This window comes from Neomonachus schauinslandi, chromosome 12 (genome assembly GCF_002201575.2).
Source record: "Neomonachus schauinslandi chromosome 12, ASM220157v2, whole genome shotgun sequence".
NCBI classification, from domain to species: domain Eukaryota; kingdom Metazoa; phylum Chordata; class Mammalia; order Carnivora; family Phocidae; genus Neomonachus; species Neomonachus schauinslandi.
In genome coordinates, this window is record NC_058414.1 from 97,926,779 (window position 1) to 97,946,343 (window position 19,565).

A 19,565-nucleotide genomic window follows, 5' to 3' on the forward strand; every position below is an offset into this window, starting at 1 on the left:
ATCATTCACCACAATCAAGTGGGATTTATTCCTGGGCTGCAAGGGTGGTTCAGTATTTGCAAATCAGTCAATGTGATATACCACATTAATAAAAGGAAGGATAAGAACCATATGATCATTTTTTTAAAAGATTTTATTTAGGGGTGCCTGGGTGGCTCAGCCGTTAAGCGTCTGCCTTCGGCTCAGGTCATGGTCCCAGGGTCCTGGGATCGAGCCCCGCCTCAGGCTCCCTGCTCTGCGGGAAGCCTGCTTCTCCCTCTTCCACTCCCCCTGCTTGTGTTCCCTCTCTCGCTGTGTCTCTGTCTGTCAAAAAAAAAAAAAACTAAAAAGATTTTATTTATTCATTTGAGAGAGAGACAGAGCACAAGCAGGGGGGGAGGCAGAGGGAGAAGGAGAAGCAGGCTCCCCGCTGAGCAGGGAACCCGATGCAGGCTTGATCCCAGGACCTGGAGATCATGACCTGAGCCAAAGGCAGACACACCCCATATGATCATTTCAATAGATGCAGAAAAAGCATTTGACAAAGTACAACATCCATTCATGATAAAAACCCTCAACAAAGTAGGTTTAGAGGAAACATACCTCAACATCACAAAAGCCATATATGAAAAACCCACAGCTAATGTCATCCTCAATGGGGAAAAACTGAGAGTTTTTCCTCCATGGTCAGGAACAAGACAGGCATGTCCACCCTCACCACTTTTATTCAACATAGTATTAGAAGTCCTAGCCACAGCAATCGGACAACAAAAAGAAATAAAAGGAATCCAGATTGGTAAGGAAGAAGTGAAACTTTCACTATTTGCAGATTTCATGATACTCTATATAGAAAACCAAAAGATTCCACCCAAAAACTGCCAGAACTGATAAACAAATTCAGTAAAGTTGCAGGATACAAAATCAACATACAGAAATCTGTTGCATTTCTGTACACCAAAATGAAGCAGCAAAACAAGAAATTAAGGAATCAGTCCCATTTACATTTGCACCAAAAATAATAAGATACCTGGGAATAAACCTAACCAAAGAGGTGAAAGACCTGTACTCTGAAAACTATAAAACACTGATGAAAGAAATTGAAGAGGACACAAAGAAATGGAAAGACATTCCATGCTCACAGATTGAAAGAACAAATACTGTTAAAATGTCTCTACTGCCCAAAGCAATCTACAGATTTAATGCAATCCCTATCAAAATACCACCAGCATTTTTCACAGAGCTAGAACAAATAATCCTAGAATTCGTGTGGAACCACAGAAGACCCTGAACAGCCAAAGCAGTCTTAAATCAGAAAAGCAAAGCTGGAGGCATCACAATTCTGGACTTCAAGTTATATTACAAAGCTGTAGTGATCAAAACAATATGGTACTGGTGCAAAAATAGATACATAGATCAAGAGAACAGAATAGAAAGCCCAAAAATGATTCCACACTATATGGTCAATTAATCCTTGACAAAAGTGGCAAGAATATGCAATGAGAAAAATACAGTCTCTTCAACAAATGGTGTTGGAAAAACTGGACAGCTACATGCAAAAGAATGAAACTGGACCACTTTCTTATACCATACACACAAACTAAATTTGAGACCCAAAACCATTAAAATCCTAGAGGAGAACACAGGAAGTAAGCTGTTTGATATGGGCCATAGCAGCTTCTTTCTAGATATGTCTCCTGAGGCAAGGGGAACAAAAGCAAAAATAAACTAGACTTCATCAAAATAAAAGGCTTCTGCACAGTGAAGGAAATAATCAACAAAACTAAAAGGCAACCTACGGAATGGGAGAAGATATTTGCAAGTGAATATCTGATAAGGGGTTAGTATCCAAAATATATAAAGAACTTATAAAACTCAACACCCCCAAAATGAATAATCCAATTAAAAATTGGGCAGAAGACATGGATAGAGATTTTTCTGAAGAAGACAAACAGAAGGCCAATAGACATGAAAAAATGCTCAACATTGCTGATCATCAGGGAGATACAAATCAAAATTATAGTGAGCTATCACCTCATACCTGTCAGAATTGCTAAAATCAACAACACAAGAAACAACAGGTGTTGGTGGTGAGAATGTGGAGAAAGAGGAACCCTCTTACACTGTTGGTGGGAATGCAAGCTGGTGCCACCAGTCTTGAAAACAGTATGGAAATTCCTCAAAAAGTTAAAGATAGAACTACCCTACTACAATCCAGCAATTGCCCTACGAGGTATTTACCCAAAGAATACAAGAACACTAATTCAAAGGGATACATGCACCCTGATGTTTATAGTAGCATTATCTATAATAGCCAAATTATGGAAACAGCCCAAGCGTCCATTGACGGATGAATGGATAAAGAAGTGAGACATATAATGAAATCTTACTCAGCCATAAAAAAGAATGAAACCTGGCCATTTGCAACCACATGGATGAAGCCAGACGGTATAATGCTAAGCGAAATAAGTCAGAGAAACACAAATACCCTATGATTTCACTTATATGTGGAATTTAAGAAACAAAAAAAGCAAAGGGCAAAAATAAGAGAGAGAGACAGAGAGGGAAAGAGAAAGCCAAAGCAAGATACAGACTCTTAATTATAGAGAACAAACTTCGGTTACCATAAGGGAAGGGTGGGGTAGGGGGATGGGTGAGTTAGGTGATGGGGATTAAGGAGTGCACTTATGATGAGCACCGGGTGATGTATGGAACTGTTGAATCACTATATTGTAGACCTGAAACTAATATAACATGGCATGTTAACTAAGTGGAATTAAAATAAAAACTAAACAAAGAAAAGAAAGTGGGCTGTGCCATAAGATCACATCAGAAACTCTGTACTAGTCACATCACTTCATTGCCATCTATGAATTTGTTTTCACAACCAGTTTGTTTCTAGCAGGCTGCTTTGTGAGTTTCACACACAGCTGTTTGTGACTTTAAAATCTCTGGAGCTCTATTTAGATCTCTGCTCAAAAAATGATTGAGGGGGTAACTTTATCTTTTTTTCTCAGCTCTGTTTTCTTGGTTTGGTAGGGAATATCTGAGTGTTACAATTATTAGCTGATCCGAAGCCTTTGGGAAACTTCAATATGCCATTCAAAACAGTGGTTAAGGGGCGCCAAGGTGGCTCAGTTGGTTAAGCATCTACCTTCAGCTCAGGTATGATCCCAGAGTCCTGGGATCGAGTCCCACATCGGGCTCCTTGCTGGGCGGGGAGCCTACTTCTCCCTCTGCCTGCCTCGCTTTCTCTCTCTGTCTCTCTGACAAATAAATAAACAATAAAATCTTAAAAAAAAAAAGCAGTGGTTAATTTGGGGATGAGGTAGTTCTGGATCTCTCTTTTACTTAGGATGTAGATGGAGTACGGTATGCATGAGAATAAAACATTATGGTTATCTAATGGATAGGGTAGAAGCTACAGTGGAGGTGATTTGGACTATACTGAGTTCCATGTGCAAGTGGATGTGAAATCCTGGTGTAAACCAAAAATAATGCTTATTAGACAATAATCTCTAACCTCACCTCCAGCCCCCAAGTATATGGCCCTGCTGGGTCACATGGCAACTAAAGTTTCCTAGATTTGCTTTAAATTCAAGGTAGTAGCCCAGTTGAATTGGTGGGGAAGTCAAGGAGGAAAGGCTGTTGAAGAGCTTTCTCTGCTTAAGAGAAATATATGCCCTAGAGCTGCTCAGGTACCCTTGGTATCTGAATTTTTTCACATATTGAATATGGATTAGAAGAATGAAATCAGATGACATTTGATGGCAAAAATGTTTATAAGCAAATAGCCTTCTTACATTTTGGTATAAAGCTGTGAACTTCATAACTTTGTAAAGCAAGATATAAAGCAAATACAAGAGGAAAATAAAGTACTTTTACTAAAAAAAAAAACAAAAACAAAAAAAACATTATGGTTATCTTTGAACTTGCAACTTAAAAATAACCTCACCATTTCAGAAGATCTAATTGTATACAAAAAGGAACTCTACATTTATGAGATTATTACAAAGATTTAAAAATTGTGTCTCCAAGTTGTTAACCTGTATAGATGTATAAATTCTTATAAGGTTACAGACATTCGATTTTGGCAAGAAGATTACACAATGATTGGAGTATTTCCAAACATCTGTTTTCAAATTGCTCTTACATTAGCACAAATTTGGTATAAAGTGGTTGCTTTCTCACTCAACATAAATGAATCGACAATGGCAAGTATTGGCAAGGATGATGAGCATCCTGATACATGACTGCCTGCCATATAGTGCAGTCAATCCAAACATTAATTATTAACAAAGTTTAAATTATTTCTCACTTTTCGATTAAATAAATTTTAGCTTAAATGTTTCTTTGTCCACCTCAGAGATATTCTCATGTCTCTTCCCTAACTGCACACTCAACTGTGGGGACGAGTTGCATGACAGTCCACCATGGTAATCAGTGGAATATTTGCTCAATAAATTCCCAAAGGAAAAATGGATCCTGATGATTTAGAGCAGGAGTTGGCAGATTTCTTCTATAAAGGGCCAGATAATAAATATTTTAGGCTTCAAGTGCCCTATGGTCTCTGTCACAACTACTCAATTTCGCCATTGTAGTGTAAAGCACCATAGACCATATGTTTTTTTTAAAAAAAGTGGCTGCGTTTCAATATAACTTTATTTATGCACACTCACTTTGAATTTCATGTAATTTTCACATGACACAAAATATTATTCTGCTCTGGATTTTTTCCAACCCCTTGAAATGCAAAAATCATTCTTGGCTCATGGGCCAACAAGATGAATAGTTGTCAGCACTTAGTTTGCAGGCTCCTGATTTAGAGTCATGTAATTCTAAGTGATAATGAACTTGTGGAGAATATCAGGCTGAAATTCCACAGGAATGCACATCATTCCTAGGAGGTTGTCAAATTCCAGTATGTTATTAAAGGGTGTTTTCATTTATTGTTGCTTTAAGAAACATTATATATCAAGTTTAATGGCAAACTTTTTTTTCCCCTTTCTAATGTGATTTTAATTGATAGAAGTTCTAATAAAAGGAGTTGGGTTTGCAAAAGATTCCACTGAGATATTTGAGGCCAGGTCATCAGTAGATAAAACATCAATGAGAATCACAGGGCTTTTCTGCATGATCTTAGTTCTTACTTGATAAACAAATCTTAAAAAAAAAAAAAGAAAATTATTTTGGAAGCTCAAGGACAATGCAAAAACCAAAGGAGTGTAAAAATACACTTTTTTTGAGGCTCACTGGCTGAATTCTGACTCCTTCCTGGGTTTTCCATGGATCCTGACCCACGAGGGAGTGCGTGTTCACTGACATTCCAGAAGGTTGGAGGGATAAGTAACTATTCCTAACAGCATAGCATTTTAAAGGCAGGCGTCCAAGTTGGTTCCCCTCAATTCCCTGAACTATTTGCCAAGAGATGTGAAAGACAAATCTTTAACCTGATTCTTGAATTGCCTCTCTATCTGGATGCATTCTATCATCCAAAGTCAGTTTTCTGTTACCGGTTGTGTGTACAATTTCAAAATTGTTATTTATATTCACACTGCACAATGCAAAAGAAATCATACAAAAGGGTAAGTCTGTGGAATGACTTTATAATGATTTGTGCCTCCCATCCATCCAGCCCCAGATGAGGGGATTTCTCAACCACAGCAGCGCAAAAAGATGAGGGGGCAGGGATTTCTTCTTAAGGTGAAGTCTGCGCTGCACCATATCTCATGTTGGGCTCATCTCCTAGATTTCTGTGCTCCTCTTCCTTTATTTAGGGTGGGTACAGGGTAGAGTTAGGAGACCTGAAACAAGATAAGTATAGAATCTTGGAAAATGAATCCAAGAGAAAAACCAAATTGGGCTTGAATCTTCACTCTTTATTATAGATGGAAATAGACACTTGGTGAGCACCTGCTGTATGTTGGAAACTTCACATAAACTCTTTGAGTTGTTGAAATAAACAAGAAAAGAGGAAGGAACAAAAAATGTCCCTTATTTAGCTGATGCACAGCAGGGAAGAAAGCCAACTGCTTCAAAGCAATTAAGGAGACAAAGAGGTTTTTTAATAGGGTTTTGTTTCATATATTATCCAAGAGATCGGGTTGACTTCATTGAACTTTTGATTCCTGACGACAGCAAACTGCATACGTGCTCAAGCATTTGGTGTGTGTGTTTTTCAAGCAGTATGGGATGCAACATATTGGTTGTGACTCTCTGGAAATCAGGATGTCAACTCCATTTTCCAGAAGGCAATGATGTCACAGCTGCTTCTGAGTAATACGTCGTGAGACCACTTGATGGAAGACAGAGAACACATCTTGAACTGTGGTTCTACTTAGTGAATGAACCTCTGAGCATTTATTGGAATGTGGTCAATTATTAGACAATTTAAACAATTATCAGAAAAGACATGTTTCTGATTTAGCCTCCTCATTCTTTTCTGTTTTCCCCTATGATTCAGGAGGAAGGACGCTGGCTTCTTATCCTACAAAGACCACCTGCCAGTAAGCCAGGTGGTAGTTGGAGATACTGACCGGCAAGGCTCAGAAGCCAAACTGAGCGTGGGCCCCCTGCGCTGCCAAGGAGACAGTAAGTTTGCCCAGAAGCTGTTGCTTGCACTTTCTTATCAGTCTGAAATAGCATTTCCCAGAAAGTCAGAGGATGGCAGGAAACAGACTTGCTCTCCTGTAACTCCCAAAGAGACATCATGCAATGAAAATAGAGCCAAATGGAGAGCTAGATAGACCTTAAAACATACAGGAGGGTGACAGCCGTGAAATCCTCCAGGACAGGAGCCTAGGTTTGGGCATAAAACATGGATATCCATCTTCCTTGAATATTCATATGTGACAAGTTTGACTACCTACGTTTATGGTGATCTAAAGAGCAATGCTAATAGCATACGAGTGGCAGTCAACAGCTGCAGTTCCACCGAGTGCTGGTGTTAATGCCATTAGCATGGCTATTTAGATCACCATAAACTGAGTTATGGTGACATAAATAGTCACATTATGGCTTAATGTATCATTGTAAACTTGGATTATGGTCATATAAAGTTTGACATTATTGCTATCAAATTTCATCAGCATCAGAGCTTGATGGTCCCCTGTAAGCCAAGGATCGTTTCTGTAACTCTGTCTTGCTTTCAGGATTCAAGGAATTTGGGGCTGCTAGCTTGGACTGTGGGAGGTCAGGGAGTTAGAGCGATGATCCCGCCTAATTAAGGGCACCATTAGGATTTTATGTTATTTGATACCCTTGAGTGTGCTTTATGTGCAGTCGGAGGGGAATGGTGTCAGGTTGCTATGGGGATTCTGCAGTGAGCATCCTGGACGTCGTTTTCTCTTCTTGTCTATGCACGTGATTTGGGCAACTCCCCTGGGAGTTCTATGCTCTTTTTTTTTTTTTTTTTTTTTTTTTTGTGATTGTGTGCTAGGCATCAGGAGACCTAGATTGTGTTCCTTAAATAACTGACTTTCTGGGAGACCTCAGGCAAACCCCTCCACTTTCTCGGCTGTGGTAATGAGAATACCACCTGTGTCCCAGCTCCTCCTGGGGAGGCCATAAAGATTTTAGTGCCTGGATCTGGATTCCTCCTAGCAAAGCATTCTGTGTGATGGAATATTATTACCACTTCCATAAATCAAAGGAGAATTAGACCTACTAGATACAATAAATTATTGCATCGACTCCAAGAGGTGTCCTAAGGAATGTAATGGTGCATGCTTAAATGTTTACTACTTAGTAAATTGGGGCTGTTGGCAATTAAACAAGGCAATGTTCCTGATACAAAAGAGAGATGGAGTTTGTGCTGATTTTTCTTTTCTTAGTTAGAGAAAATGAAAATGCTGCCTTTAAAATTGAGACTGGTCAAAGAGCTTTATCATACATTTATTGAACAAGAATACTTTATTCATCGAGCCAGTCTTAGTAGGACTATGCAGCAAGAAATTTAATTTCAACTGCTTAAGAAAAAGATATTGACATAAAATAATAATAAGTATGCATTTTTTAACATATTTTGAGAGATGGATGTATGATAGGCTCGCTCTCAAAATAGGCAGGTTCTCATGTGCTGTCTGATGAAATTCAGTTTCATGATGTCATAATTATTCATTAATATATAAATGTAAAATATTTCTCACTCACTAATTCTAATTCTGGAGTTAGCTATGAATTAAAGAAAGGGTGCCCCAAGAAGTAATTGATTAACTTGGGATAGTTATAAAAATCCCACTTCTGCAAACTTTTGTTATCACTCTTAAAGAGAAGATTGCAGCCACATTGACTAGTATATGTTGAAGTGTATTAACAGTTTATAGCTAATATTAGCTTGCTTCCCTTAATCAATAAATCAGTCTTCAAGAAGAACTTATTACATGTCTGCTATTTGTCTGGCACTTTACTAAATACTCTTGAGAAATAAGAAAAAGATGTTAAACTATATTTTGAGAAATGCACAGGAAAAGTATTGGAAAACAAAATGTTTTATAATAGAAGATTAGATTCTGCAATATAAAATTAGTGCTACTGATGCTCAAGAAAGGAGTGTAATATGGTGTATTTCAGGCAGACTTTGTATTTCAAAAGAGAAAATAAGAGAAGTATAGTGGTCAGTGTTTATTTGCATTTCTTTTCCAAGGCTGTTGTTCTTAGAGACATCTTTAGGACCTGTTGATAAGACGAAGAGCTGTTTTATTCGTGGGCGCCGTATGAGCTCAGTGTCCTTACAGAACTGAAGCTTCAGAGAGACTCTTAATCCGTATTTTGCCTGATACTGCATAAAGCAAAAGCACAGTCAATATTTAATTGCAATTATATGGGATGCTTTTGTGTCTGAGAGAGAGAGAAATCTTCCCTTTTTGCAGGCATCTCAGAACATCATACCTTGTACCTGAATTGCCAGACAGTTTTGATGCCTACCTTCCCTTTAAGAATGTTCTAACTGGGCACAGTAATGAGAAAGGGTTCCACATCATATCATTTTACAGTTTTTAACATGTTTGATTTCCTCTGATACTTTTACAGGCCCCCCATGAGGTGGGGAAGGGTAAATATTAGCCTTTCTGTTTACAAATGAACAAACTATTTCTTTTAAAATGTCATTTACACTACAAATTTCTGTATGCCCTTGTAGCCTCTGGGAGGCTCCAGGAGGAAAGACAGAGCAGAGAACATAAACAGCTTTCTCTGTTCAAGGTCAAGGTTGTTTCCCTGAGTCAGTTGATGATTAAATTAAATCATTTAAAAAAATAAAATAGCCATTTGGGTCTTATCCCACCCACTCTCGTCCAGTTACCAATATAGCATGAATGTTTCAGGGATTAAATTCCAATGGTTATAATTTAAAAAGGGGCATAGTGTACTTATCCTGTTGTTTATAGAGATTAACTTACTTTTTGTATCATTTACTGAAGGCTCTACAAAGCTATGGTTTAAAAAAGCAAATCTGTTGTTAGAAAATGTCTTTCTCTATTTGAGGAGTCAAGTGATGACAGCTTGGAAAGCTGTCTCTTGAATTAGGTCCACGTTCTATCCCCCAGTCTTAGAGAATGAAACAATTTTTGGAGGCTCTGACCAACCGTTTCGGTGGTTTCGGTTGATTTCATTGTGCCTGCTGAGTTTCATTTTTACTTTGACTCATCTGAACTCATAGACCCATATAATCCAAATGCTAAAGAAAATCAGTGAGTTCCACCCGGGTCTGCTGCATTTCCCTTATAGTGCTGAAAATGCTTATGCTCTTATAGTGTAGTGTTCTGAGGTTTTGGTGGTGGTGGTGATGGTGGTTGGTTTTTTTTTTTTTTTTTTTTGATACGTTCAAATGGAAACCTCAAATCTAAATAAAAATGAAAGTATGACTAGGGATGGGTGGTTAGCTAAGATAAAAAGTGTGGTAAAGTTACAAATCCCCCTCTTAACCCAGGCATCCTCACCAAGGTAGAAACAGAAGAGCTATTTAGAATATCAGCCACTGGTAGGTAGAAACGGTTTTCAAATGTAAATGCATCATCATTCTTGCAGAGAGTTGCAAACCTTCTGTGGAGTCCGTACAAAAATAAAATATTTTGGATTTGGGAGGTAGAAATCTTATTCGTAGGATGTATAGTGAATATAATTAATCCTAGAAATAAAGTATGTGCTAAATAATTGCTTTATTCTCAGCTTTATGAGCTAAAGATTTCCCATATCTTCTCTAGGGATTCAGGGACTTAAAAAATTAATTAGCAGCAAGTTTGCTACAAAAGCAGGTGTTTTCAACACACGTGGGTAGAAACCATTCACGAAAATGTGTTACTCTAGGACTCCTTCCCAGTCCATGCCAGAAACCCACTCTGGCTGTAAGGTAGGCCAGCAGGGCGCCAGGGTCAAGCTGGATGTTTCATGTGCAAATCCGGTTTCTCCGACGTGACTCAGAGAGGCCAAGAAGAAAAGATGAGGAAGGAGGCAACACATCCAGCTCAAGAACACAGGAGGGCAGAGACAAAACCAGCCGAGCGTGAAGGAACTAAGATGCTGATGGAGTTCCCTCCGAACCAGAGTGGGCATAAGTTCTCTGAGAATGCAGTCGTGTGTGTCCATGTACTTCTAAGGCCATGCTCTTTTCTGCAAGACTCTCACAAGCCACGGCTATAACCAGCCATTCCCTCGCCGAGAAAGGCAAGGCAATGACTATATCCACACCCTGTTTCTCCATGGATAAGACATTTCCAAGGGTAATACAAATGAGTATCATTCTCTACAGGATGTGTCAGGCGCGCACACACAGGCCACACCATCTCCCTTTGAGCATCAGTGTGAGACGCCCTCCATGCACAGAGAAGGACCGGACAAGGAGAGAGGGGCAGCTGCTCACCTGAGCTCAGAATGCCATCCCCAATTATGGAAAGGAAGCCATGACTTGGGCTCCAGAGAGGAGTTTTCTTATCCCCTTTTATTTTGCTGCTTTAGGCTTGGAAGAGATGAGGAAGGCAAAGGGCCCGGCATGCACGTTATAAGCCACTTTATATTCGTCTCTCTCTTGATTGTCCCAACATCCTGGATGAGGTGGGATCTTTGACTCGAGCGTACCAGTGAGGAAACGGAACCAGATTTATGGGGTGATGTGCCAATAAGTTTCAGACCTGGGGCCAGAAGCTCTGCGTGGTGCCAGAGCTGATCCCAGAATGGATTAAATTTGATCATTCAGAAGATGCTCCCCATCCTTTTCCTTTCCCCATTTCTTCCCACAAAAATGTGGCTGTATATACTTGCTTCAAGTAAAGCTACAAGCAAGAACAAAGAATCACAGCGTTCTAATGGTAGACGACTCTCAAAGCTCAAACAGTGCAGACCCTTCATGTTACAGATGAGGGAACTTGGGTCTAGGGAGGTTAAGTGACCGGCCCAGGGTCTCCCAGTGGGTGTATGGCAGAGCACATTGAGACAGTTTGACGTGAGCTTTCAGAGCTTTGACCTGGACTTCTGACCTCGGGTCCCTGCCTCCCAACAGCTGAGCAGGGTAATAATGTGGTGCTGACACTCTTACTCTCACCCCACCGTGAGATCAGCCGTCTGGAAAGCCTGATCGAAAACCCACAACCATGGGGAGGACGGGTCGATGGCAGAAAGTTGGTAACTTGTGTGCTTTGTTTTGTTTTTACTTTGACCTTAGGTAGTTTTTTCGTTGACAGTAGAAGGCAGGAAAATAATGGAGAATGATGTGTAGAAATGATTAACCTCTATTTTTTTCTTAACGTCCCAGCCTCCGCTGCTGTTGCCATGGGCTGCTACCAGCTGAGAAGCAGGAGTATCTCTAAGAACGAGCAGAAATAGTGAAATTTTCAGGATCAAAAAGTAGGCTGATTCCCGTTAAAGGACTGGAGCTCTCTGGGCTCTGGGCGGATCTGAGAGCAGCTCCAATTACAAAGGCAGTAGAGGGAGAAAGAAGGAAGGCTTAGCTTTGGTCTTCTGGACTCCAGAGTGACTTTAAACAATTAAAAGAGGACAACTCCCCCAGAAGGATCAGCTCTTTAATGCTATTTGGCCATTCAACTTTAGCCACAGACTCAGTTCGGAAATGGGAAGTCAAGTGTTAGTTACGGTTTGGGGAAAAAAAGGTATTTCTATTTTATAGTAGATATGGTATTTGTGTGCGTGTGTGACTGACTTTCCTACCTGTCCTTTCAAATACTGCTCCCGTTTGGAGGAATCACATCCCACAGAGGAGATTCGTCTGGCTGAGTCCTGCTATATTTTTGTCCCCATCCCTTCTCTAAACTTGGCACTTTGCTGAAGTAAAAGGACCCCAGATACAGGAGGGACTTTGTTCTGTCAACTGAATCCCCATGATTGTTCTTTTGATGAGCTTTCCAGGTGATCTCTAAAAATACATTTGCAGAAGAGAGTTAGACTGGTTCTGGCTGTCTGAAATTATGTCTGCAATCCTGGCACTGAGGGCTCGGAATTAGTGTGAATTTCATGATCCCTAATAAGGCTGCCTTCATTTGGGACACGGGCCACAAGTCTGGGGGTTCCAGGCCACCCTGCTCCCCTGACCAACTGACTATAAATTGGGGCTTCCCACTATTTCCTCAGGATCAGTAATGCACTAGAATGACTCACAGAACTCAGGAAAGCACTGTATTTAAGATTAAAGTTTTATTATAAAGGTTACAAGTCAAGAGTAGCTGAATGGAAGGATGCACAGGGTGAAGTCTGGGAGGGGCTCAGATGAGAAGCTCCCATGTCCTCTCCTCATGGACATCACTCTCCCCACATATCAGTGTGTGTCACCGACCAGCTCGCCAAGGTTTGGGTGTCCAGAGTTTTTAGTGGAGTTTCATATGTAGGCATGATTGAATAAATCATCGGCCACATAAGTGAATTCAGTCTCCAGCGTCTCTTCCTTCTCTCCCCTGGAGTTGGGGCTGATAGCTCCTGGCTCAAAGCCCCAACTCTCGAATTCCTCAGTTGGCTTTTCTGGCAGGGCCAGCCCCCATCTTGAAACGAGGTAGGACCCACCACCAGTCACCTCGTTAGCATAAGCCATCAGGGACTACCATGAATAACAAAGACCTTCCTATCACTCAAGAAATCTTAAGAGTCTAGACGTTCCATTCCAGGAACTTGGGATGAAGACCAGATAGATCATGATTAGACCACAGTCTGTTTTCTCTATTTGTTTGCATTATTGGTGCTCTCACCCCCAGCAGGGGATGGGAACTTAGGCAGAGATCTACATCCCAGTGCCAAAGGAAATGCCTGCCACATTGAGACGCTCAAGTATGTGTTCATTAGATGAATACGAATGGTTAAATAACCTCAAAAGATTTAAATAAGCATTTCAGGCTCACAGTGGAGGCAGTCCCACTGAGACATTTGATGATGAATTGCAGAAAACTTTCACAGACAATAATTGCTAATAGGGGTCCAGGAGAAGCGCTGTCACTCGATTTATATGCACAACTATTTTTAACCTCGATAAGATTTTTGCTCATTTATTCATCTTCACTAAATGAAAACTTTTATTCCTTTGTACCTTGAAAATCCCTTGAATCTGATGATTATCTTCAAGTTAAGGATTAAAAAAGAACTCTTTTGCCAAGTTTTTCTATTTTCTCTGGCATTTCTAAATTAAGATGCATGTGAAGTATTAAATTTATAGAACTCATTGTTTAATCTAAATTAGATTAACCCCCCTGCCCCCTCAGAGACCCAAGCAGACTGTTCCACACTTTTGTTTATCCATGTCTCAAGGTTATTACACAAAATTACAATTAGTCAGTGCTTCGAGCCTATTGTTAGGGTGCTAAACTGTGAGTTATAAACTACCTCACTCTGGCATAATTAAAACCGTGTTCCAGTTCATCTGCTTTATGATACCTGCTTGGCTTTTCATAATCCCTACTACATGCAGGCCTTGGAAACTCAGAAACTTCCCTGAAGAAAACCTTTAACAATCTCCTCTTCCTGAAGTTTGCTGACACTTCCGAAGTAACAACCTTACCACGGTCATCGGGATAAAAAATAAATTGTACTAAACTATTGCAAGCATTATGTATTACTGTCTTTAAAATAAATCTTAGTTCAAAACTCACCAGATACGTGCCTAGAAAGCAGTGCATTTGAATCTGTGTTCACTAATTGGCATGGTAAACTGCTCCATGACCTACGTGTATAGCCTCAGTTGAAAAGTAAAGGGGACCCCATGTCCCATCCATGCATTTTCTCTTTGAGCCAGCCCAAGAGTCAGTGATCTTAAAGTAAATGAATCCTTCAGGCTACCTAGAAGGGGGAAAATATCAGTTCCTAGACCAACGCCTAATTGAGAATCTCTCTCAATCCTTAAGTGTGAATAGAAAAACCAGACTCAGCAAGGGCAGCTTGGTCTTTTGATGAAGGAGAGGTCATTTGCCCATTAAGATTCTATCTGTGCCTCTTCTGTTCAGGGTTTCTTTTAACTTACTCAAGCTTTAGACAATGAGGTAGCTTGACAGTCTTTTCCGTAATCCCTATGTCTGGTGCTTTAAGTATTCCTTAATTCCATTCTAGTAGATTATCCTAATCAATTTTGTTTCACAGCATTTAGGCCTTTAGAATGTAATTCTATTACAATGAATAGGATGCAAATTGGGCTTGAACTTAAAATATGGCCTGTTATTTAACAGAACTATTTTGCTGGTTTTTAACCGAGTTGTGACGAGACATATATACCTCAAATATTCTGCTCTGGTGTCCTTTCCATTATCATACCTGAGTTAAGAGTGTGACTGACTCAAGACGTCAGGATTGCCACGGGATGACCTCATTTTCATTGGGTACTTGGCTTACTCTTATGGTTTGACCAAAGATACTAAGTTAGCCCCAACTGCCTCGGTTTTCTGCATATGAAAAAATAAAACCAAAAACAACAAAGAAAGCAAGAAGCTAGCACTTTTTGTCAAATAACCTAACACCTTGGAATTGAATTTGTAAAAAGACAACTCAACCCGAGAATTAGAGCTGAGAAGAAACTCTGAGGCATTTTATTTCTTATGTATATTTACTTATTTACTTATTTCAAGGAGATAAAGTCTTCATCTTAATCCTCCAAATTTACATACGGAAAAATGCATCTGGTATTGTTTAAGTATAATGAGAGTCTGATGCACCAAAATTAAGTCTGATTGCTTCTTTGCCTGCAAAACTGACCATTTTTCTGGCTCAATGCTGATGACCCCCAAAAGAAGTTACTCTTTAACAGCTATAGGAAGTGAGATGATGGCTCAAAGTAGCATCTGTAATACAGGAAACTTTTCAGCTTCTCTTTGGGATTAAGGAGAGAATACGAGCTGTTGATTCCACCCTGGGCCTTAGGTGGCCATATCATACCTGAAACAGGTCATTTATTGGTGAGCAGTGTCCAGACTTTATCTGATGACGTTACAAAGAAGCGAATTATGTTTAATATGGTAAGAGAAAACAACAAAAGGAATTCAGTTTGGAACATCAATTCTGTGCAGCTACTGCCAGCAAACTCAAAGCCTAAGGTGGGTGATGGTCCAGTGAGGCCAAAAAAAAAAAAGACCCAAAGTAGCAATTGAGACATAGGTTTATTGGGGGAAGCTTACGTACAGGGAGTCCAGGAGCAACCAACTGGACAAAGCATCAGCTGTTGGGATCTGTGTGCAGCAAGCTTTTATATTGTAGCAACTCACCCTAGCAACTGTCAGTGGCCCTTCCCCTCCTTGCTCAGCCAGCATTTCCAAGGGGATCAAGTCCTACCCCCTGGACACTCATCATTACAAGGGAGACGCCCCAGGTTGGCCACCTCCAGGGCCCCGATCTTGAACATAGAACAACCCATTCTTCTGCACATTCTGCTTGGTAGGGATTTAGAGAGAGGACAAGATCTCTACATTCTCAAGGTAGTGGTTACCAGGGGCATTCAGCATGTGCTTGCACAAACTAGCTATCCAGCAGGTACCATACAGATTCTTAGCACTTTCTATTTTTGAGAAAACTCCTAAACTATTTTTCTGACTCTTCTTAGCCTGCCTAACTCCAGTAGCCAGGCCTCCTTCCAACCTGTTGACATCCCTCTGCAAGGACTATCTATTAGAGAATCAAGAAAAAACTGGATGAAATTTATATTTAGGATAAAGTAATATAGTGTCTACCATTTCTGTTTCATGCAGCTATTCCCTCCCTTTTACACACACACACACAGAAATGCTTACCCTGAGAATTTCACATTTGTACTTACTGCTGCTATCGTCACCTCAATCCTGAACCTTCTTTAACCCCATGGTAACCCCAACTGGGGGCTCAAAACTACTGAGATCAGTGTAGTTAGAGGAACTCTTGTTAGAGATGGGGAGGAAGACAAAATGAGATTAGAAGTCAGGTAGTGTGTCTGCCATGTGCCCTTGGAGACTGTGGAGACGGGTGCACTGTAGTCAGCTCCAAGAATGCCGTGTGTCCCAGCTGGTCTGGATCCATCCCAGGCTTAAATGCATGATTTAGGGCTTTGTCTTAAGGGGGGAAAATTACCTTCCTCATTTCAAAGTTAAAACATTGAATTAGTGATGAACCAATCCTTAATTCAGAACAATTCTATGTATGTATGGTAAGAGAGTTCAATAATAAATTTGAGTCTGTGGCCTTTTGTGCTAGTGTTTTAAGAATCAGTTCATGCTATTTTACCCGAAAAGCCATAAAGAAGATGAACTATTCTCTCTGAAAGTAGCTCTCCACTGGGGAGAGATAGGGCACTAAGGAGGCAGGACTTTGCTTTCCTTTGTTTTCCTGTTGCTTAGCATTCTAGAGCAGTGCTACCCAGTGGTTCACTGTGATGATGGGAATGTTCTTTAACTTGTGTGGTTCATATGGTAGCCTCTAGACACAGGTGGCTACTGAGCATTTGAAATGTGACTAGTGTGACCAAGGATCCGAATTTTTAACTTTACTTAATTTTAGCTAGCTAACATTTAAAGAGCCCCATGTGACTAGAGGTTGCCATATGGACCGCATAGCTTTAGCACAACAGTGAGAGGCCACTTTTGGAACCCAAGAACCTGTCCCCACCTGGAATTCAATCTTCCTTGTGGCTACAAGTTGGCCTGCTCTGATCTTTCCTGGAGTAATAAGAGATTAAAGATGAAGAAAGAGAAAAGGTGGGTTCTGCCTTGGCTAAACCTAAGGTCAGAAGGGACCAGAAAGTACCTGGGGATACATATCACTGCCTGAAAGATACACAGAACATTTTCTCAGCTGCTCCATAAAATTCTCTGTGTATCAGCCAGGAAGATGGTGCAGAATATAACATTATACATGTAGAATAAGAAGTATTTTTTTTATGGTGAGAGTTTTCATTTCATTTATGGATTCTACTCTCGGAATAATTTATCTGCAGAGTAGAATTGTGTTTAGAGGCTTACTTCATTGGTTTCAATCTTTTCAAACTTTATTTTAACTTTATATTTTGAAATGCAGTACTTTCTCCATTTTGCCTACTGACAAAAAAACTAAAATGATAGTATTTCAAAAAGAGATATGGTTGCGGGCGCCTGGGTGGCTCAGTTGGTTAAGCGACTGCCTTCGGCTCAGGTCATGATCCTGGAGTCCCGGGATCGAGTCCCGCATCAGGCTCCTTGCTCAGCGAGGAGTCTGCTTCTCCCTCTGACCCTCCCCCCTCTCATGTGCTGTTTCTCTCTCATTCTCTCTGTCTCAAATAAATAAATAAAATCTTTAAAAAAAAAAAAAAAGAGATATGGTTGCATTATGTCAACAACAACGTACTTTACAAAATAAGGTGGAAGCCTATAAGTAATTCTCAGGTGGACCTGCCTGCAGAGGTCTTCGTACATCTTCACTAGACTTGTACTTAACCAGTAGGACCTGTGGAGTAGACCTTTCCCATCCCACACCGTTTCTACCTCGGGATCTCATGAGTGACATGTTCACATCCCAACCCTTTTTGCTGCCATTCATAATCCTGTCTCCCTCCTAGTGCACCCGTTAGATGTCGTCATTTACAATGTGAGGATAAACGCTGATTGTTCAAAGGAGGTAGCAGGAGAGAGTTGTATAGAGCTGTAGCTGCTAAGCACTAGTTTGAGCCACTTGAGGCAAGGTTGGGATGGGGAAGGTAAGTGCTATGGGCCACATGTTTGTGTCTCCCCAATATCCAAGTGTTGAAATCCCAACCTCCGAAGTGATAGTATTAGAAGGTGGGGACTTTGGGAGGTGATCAGGTCATGAGGATGGAATGGGATTAGTGCCTTTATAAAAGAGGCCCAAGAGAGCTCCCTAGTCCCTTCTGCTGTGTTAGAACACAGTGAAACATGCCAATGAGGGAGCTTGTTAGAGACTCAGGTTTTTACTGGCGGTTAATTCTGTGGGCAGCCCCACACAAGTCCCATTGTACCAACAGATTAGGCACAGTGAGGCAGTCTCGTTCGTTATTCAGCTAGCCGTGCTGGAATTTCAAGGAGAAACAGTCAGATCTGCTCTGTTACCTCTTTTCTGTATGGGAGTCCTCTCCCTCTTTTCTCCATCCATGGACACAAAGCTTCTCTGGCATAACAGAGCTGCCCCTCACCTTCCTGCTCTGCTTCCCACCCCCTTCTCCAGGTGCAGAACCCCATCTCTTCCCTCTCCCTTCAAGAAGAGTCTTATCCCACATCCAGGTCTGTGACTTCACGCCTTGCTTTACACTTCACTTCACACCCTGACTTCTCCCTGCCTCAGACAGCCCCTTCCCCAAATCTTAAAACCAAAGAGAAAGAGAAGAGCAGAGATTGTGCTGTTTTCACCTGAGTAGGTCATCTGTATCTCGTGACGAGGAGTTTCTGCTGCATCAGGTTCCTGAGCAGGACCAGCTAAGAAATTGACAGAGCCTGATGCAAAACGAAAATGTAGGACCCCTTGTTAAGAAACTATTAAGAATTTCAGAACAATGGCAGTGGAACATTAAACCAAGTGTGGGGCCCTTCTAAACCTGCGTAAGTCACATACCCATGTCCTGAGGCCTGAGCAGAGAGCAAGGTCAACTGCAGACCCTGGGTGTCCTTGGGGTGTAGCAGGCCTGCAAGAATGGACCTGCAGGCTTTGTTTCTCTGGTCAGTTTGAACCTCAAGGAACATTTATGTTCCTTGAAACCATGATGAAAATCAAACCATGTATGGGAAACCATTCAACACAGGGAGTTACACATATTGGTAGGCCATACCGAGTTATTGAGTGTTTCCCAAATTTGTCTGATCACAAAAATTCCCTAAGGTGCTTGTCAGAATGCAAATCCCCATCTTCTTCCCCCAGAGACTTCAGTTCAGAATTCTAGAATGGAGCCCCAGACTCTGTTTTTTTTTTTTTTTAAAGATTTTATTTATTTATTCATGAGAGACAGAGAGAGAGAGAGAGAGAGGCAGAGGGAGAAGCAGGCTCCCAAGGAGCAGGGAGCCCGATGCGGGACTCGATCCCAGGACCCCGGGATCATGACCTGAGCCGAAGGCAGACGCTTAACCATCTGAGCCACCCAGGCGCCCCAGACTCTGTTTTTAAGAAGTTTCCTAAAAGGTTTTTGTGACAGGGAAATTATAGAAACTCTGACTAAGAGTTTGGGG

The 19,565-nt window shown here is 40.9% G+C and overlaps 1 protein-coding gene across 1 annotated transcript in view; it reads left to right on the forward strand.

Moving 5' to 3' along the window:
- Positions 1 to 19,565, forward strand: part of CNTNAP2 (contactin associated protein 2) — a 1,342,199-nt gene that overhangs the window by 999,639 nt on the left and 322,995 nt on the right. The window contains exon 15 of the mRNA XM_044920022.1: positions 6,440 to 6,567. Within this exon, the coding sequence (XP_044775957.1) occupies positions 6,440 to 6,567 (128 nt within the window). The remainder of the gene's footprint in view (positions 1 to 6,439; positions 6,568 to 19,565) is intronic.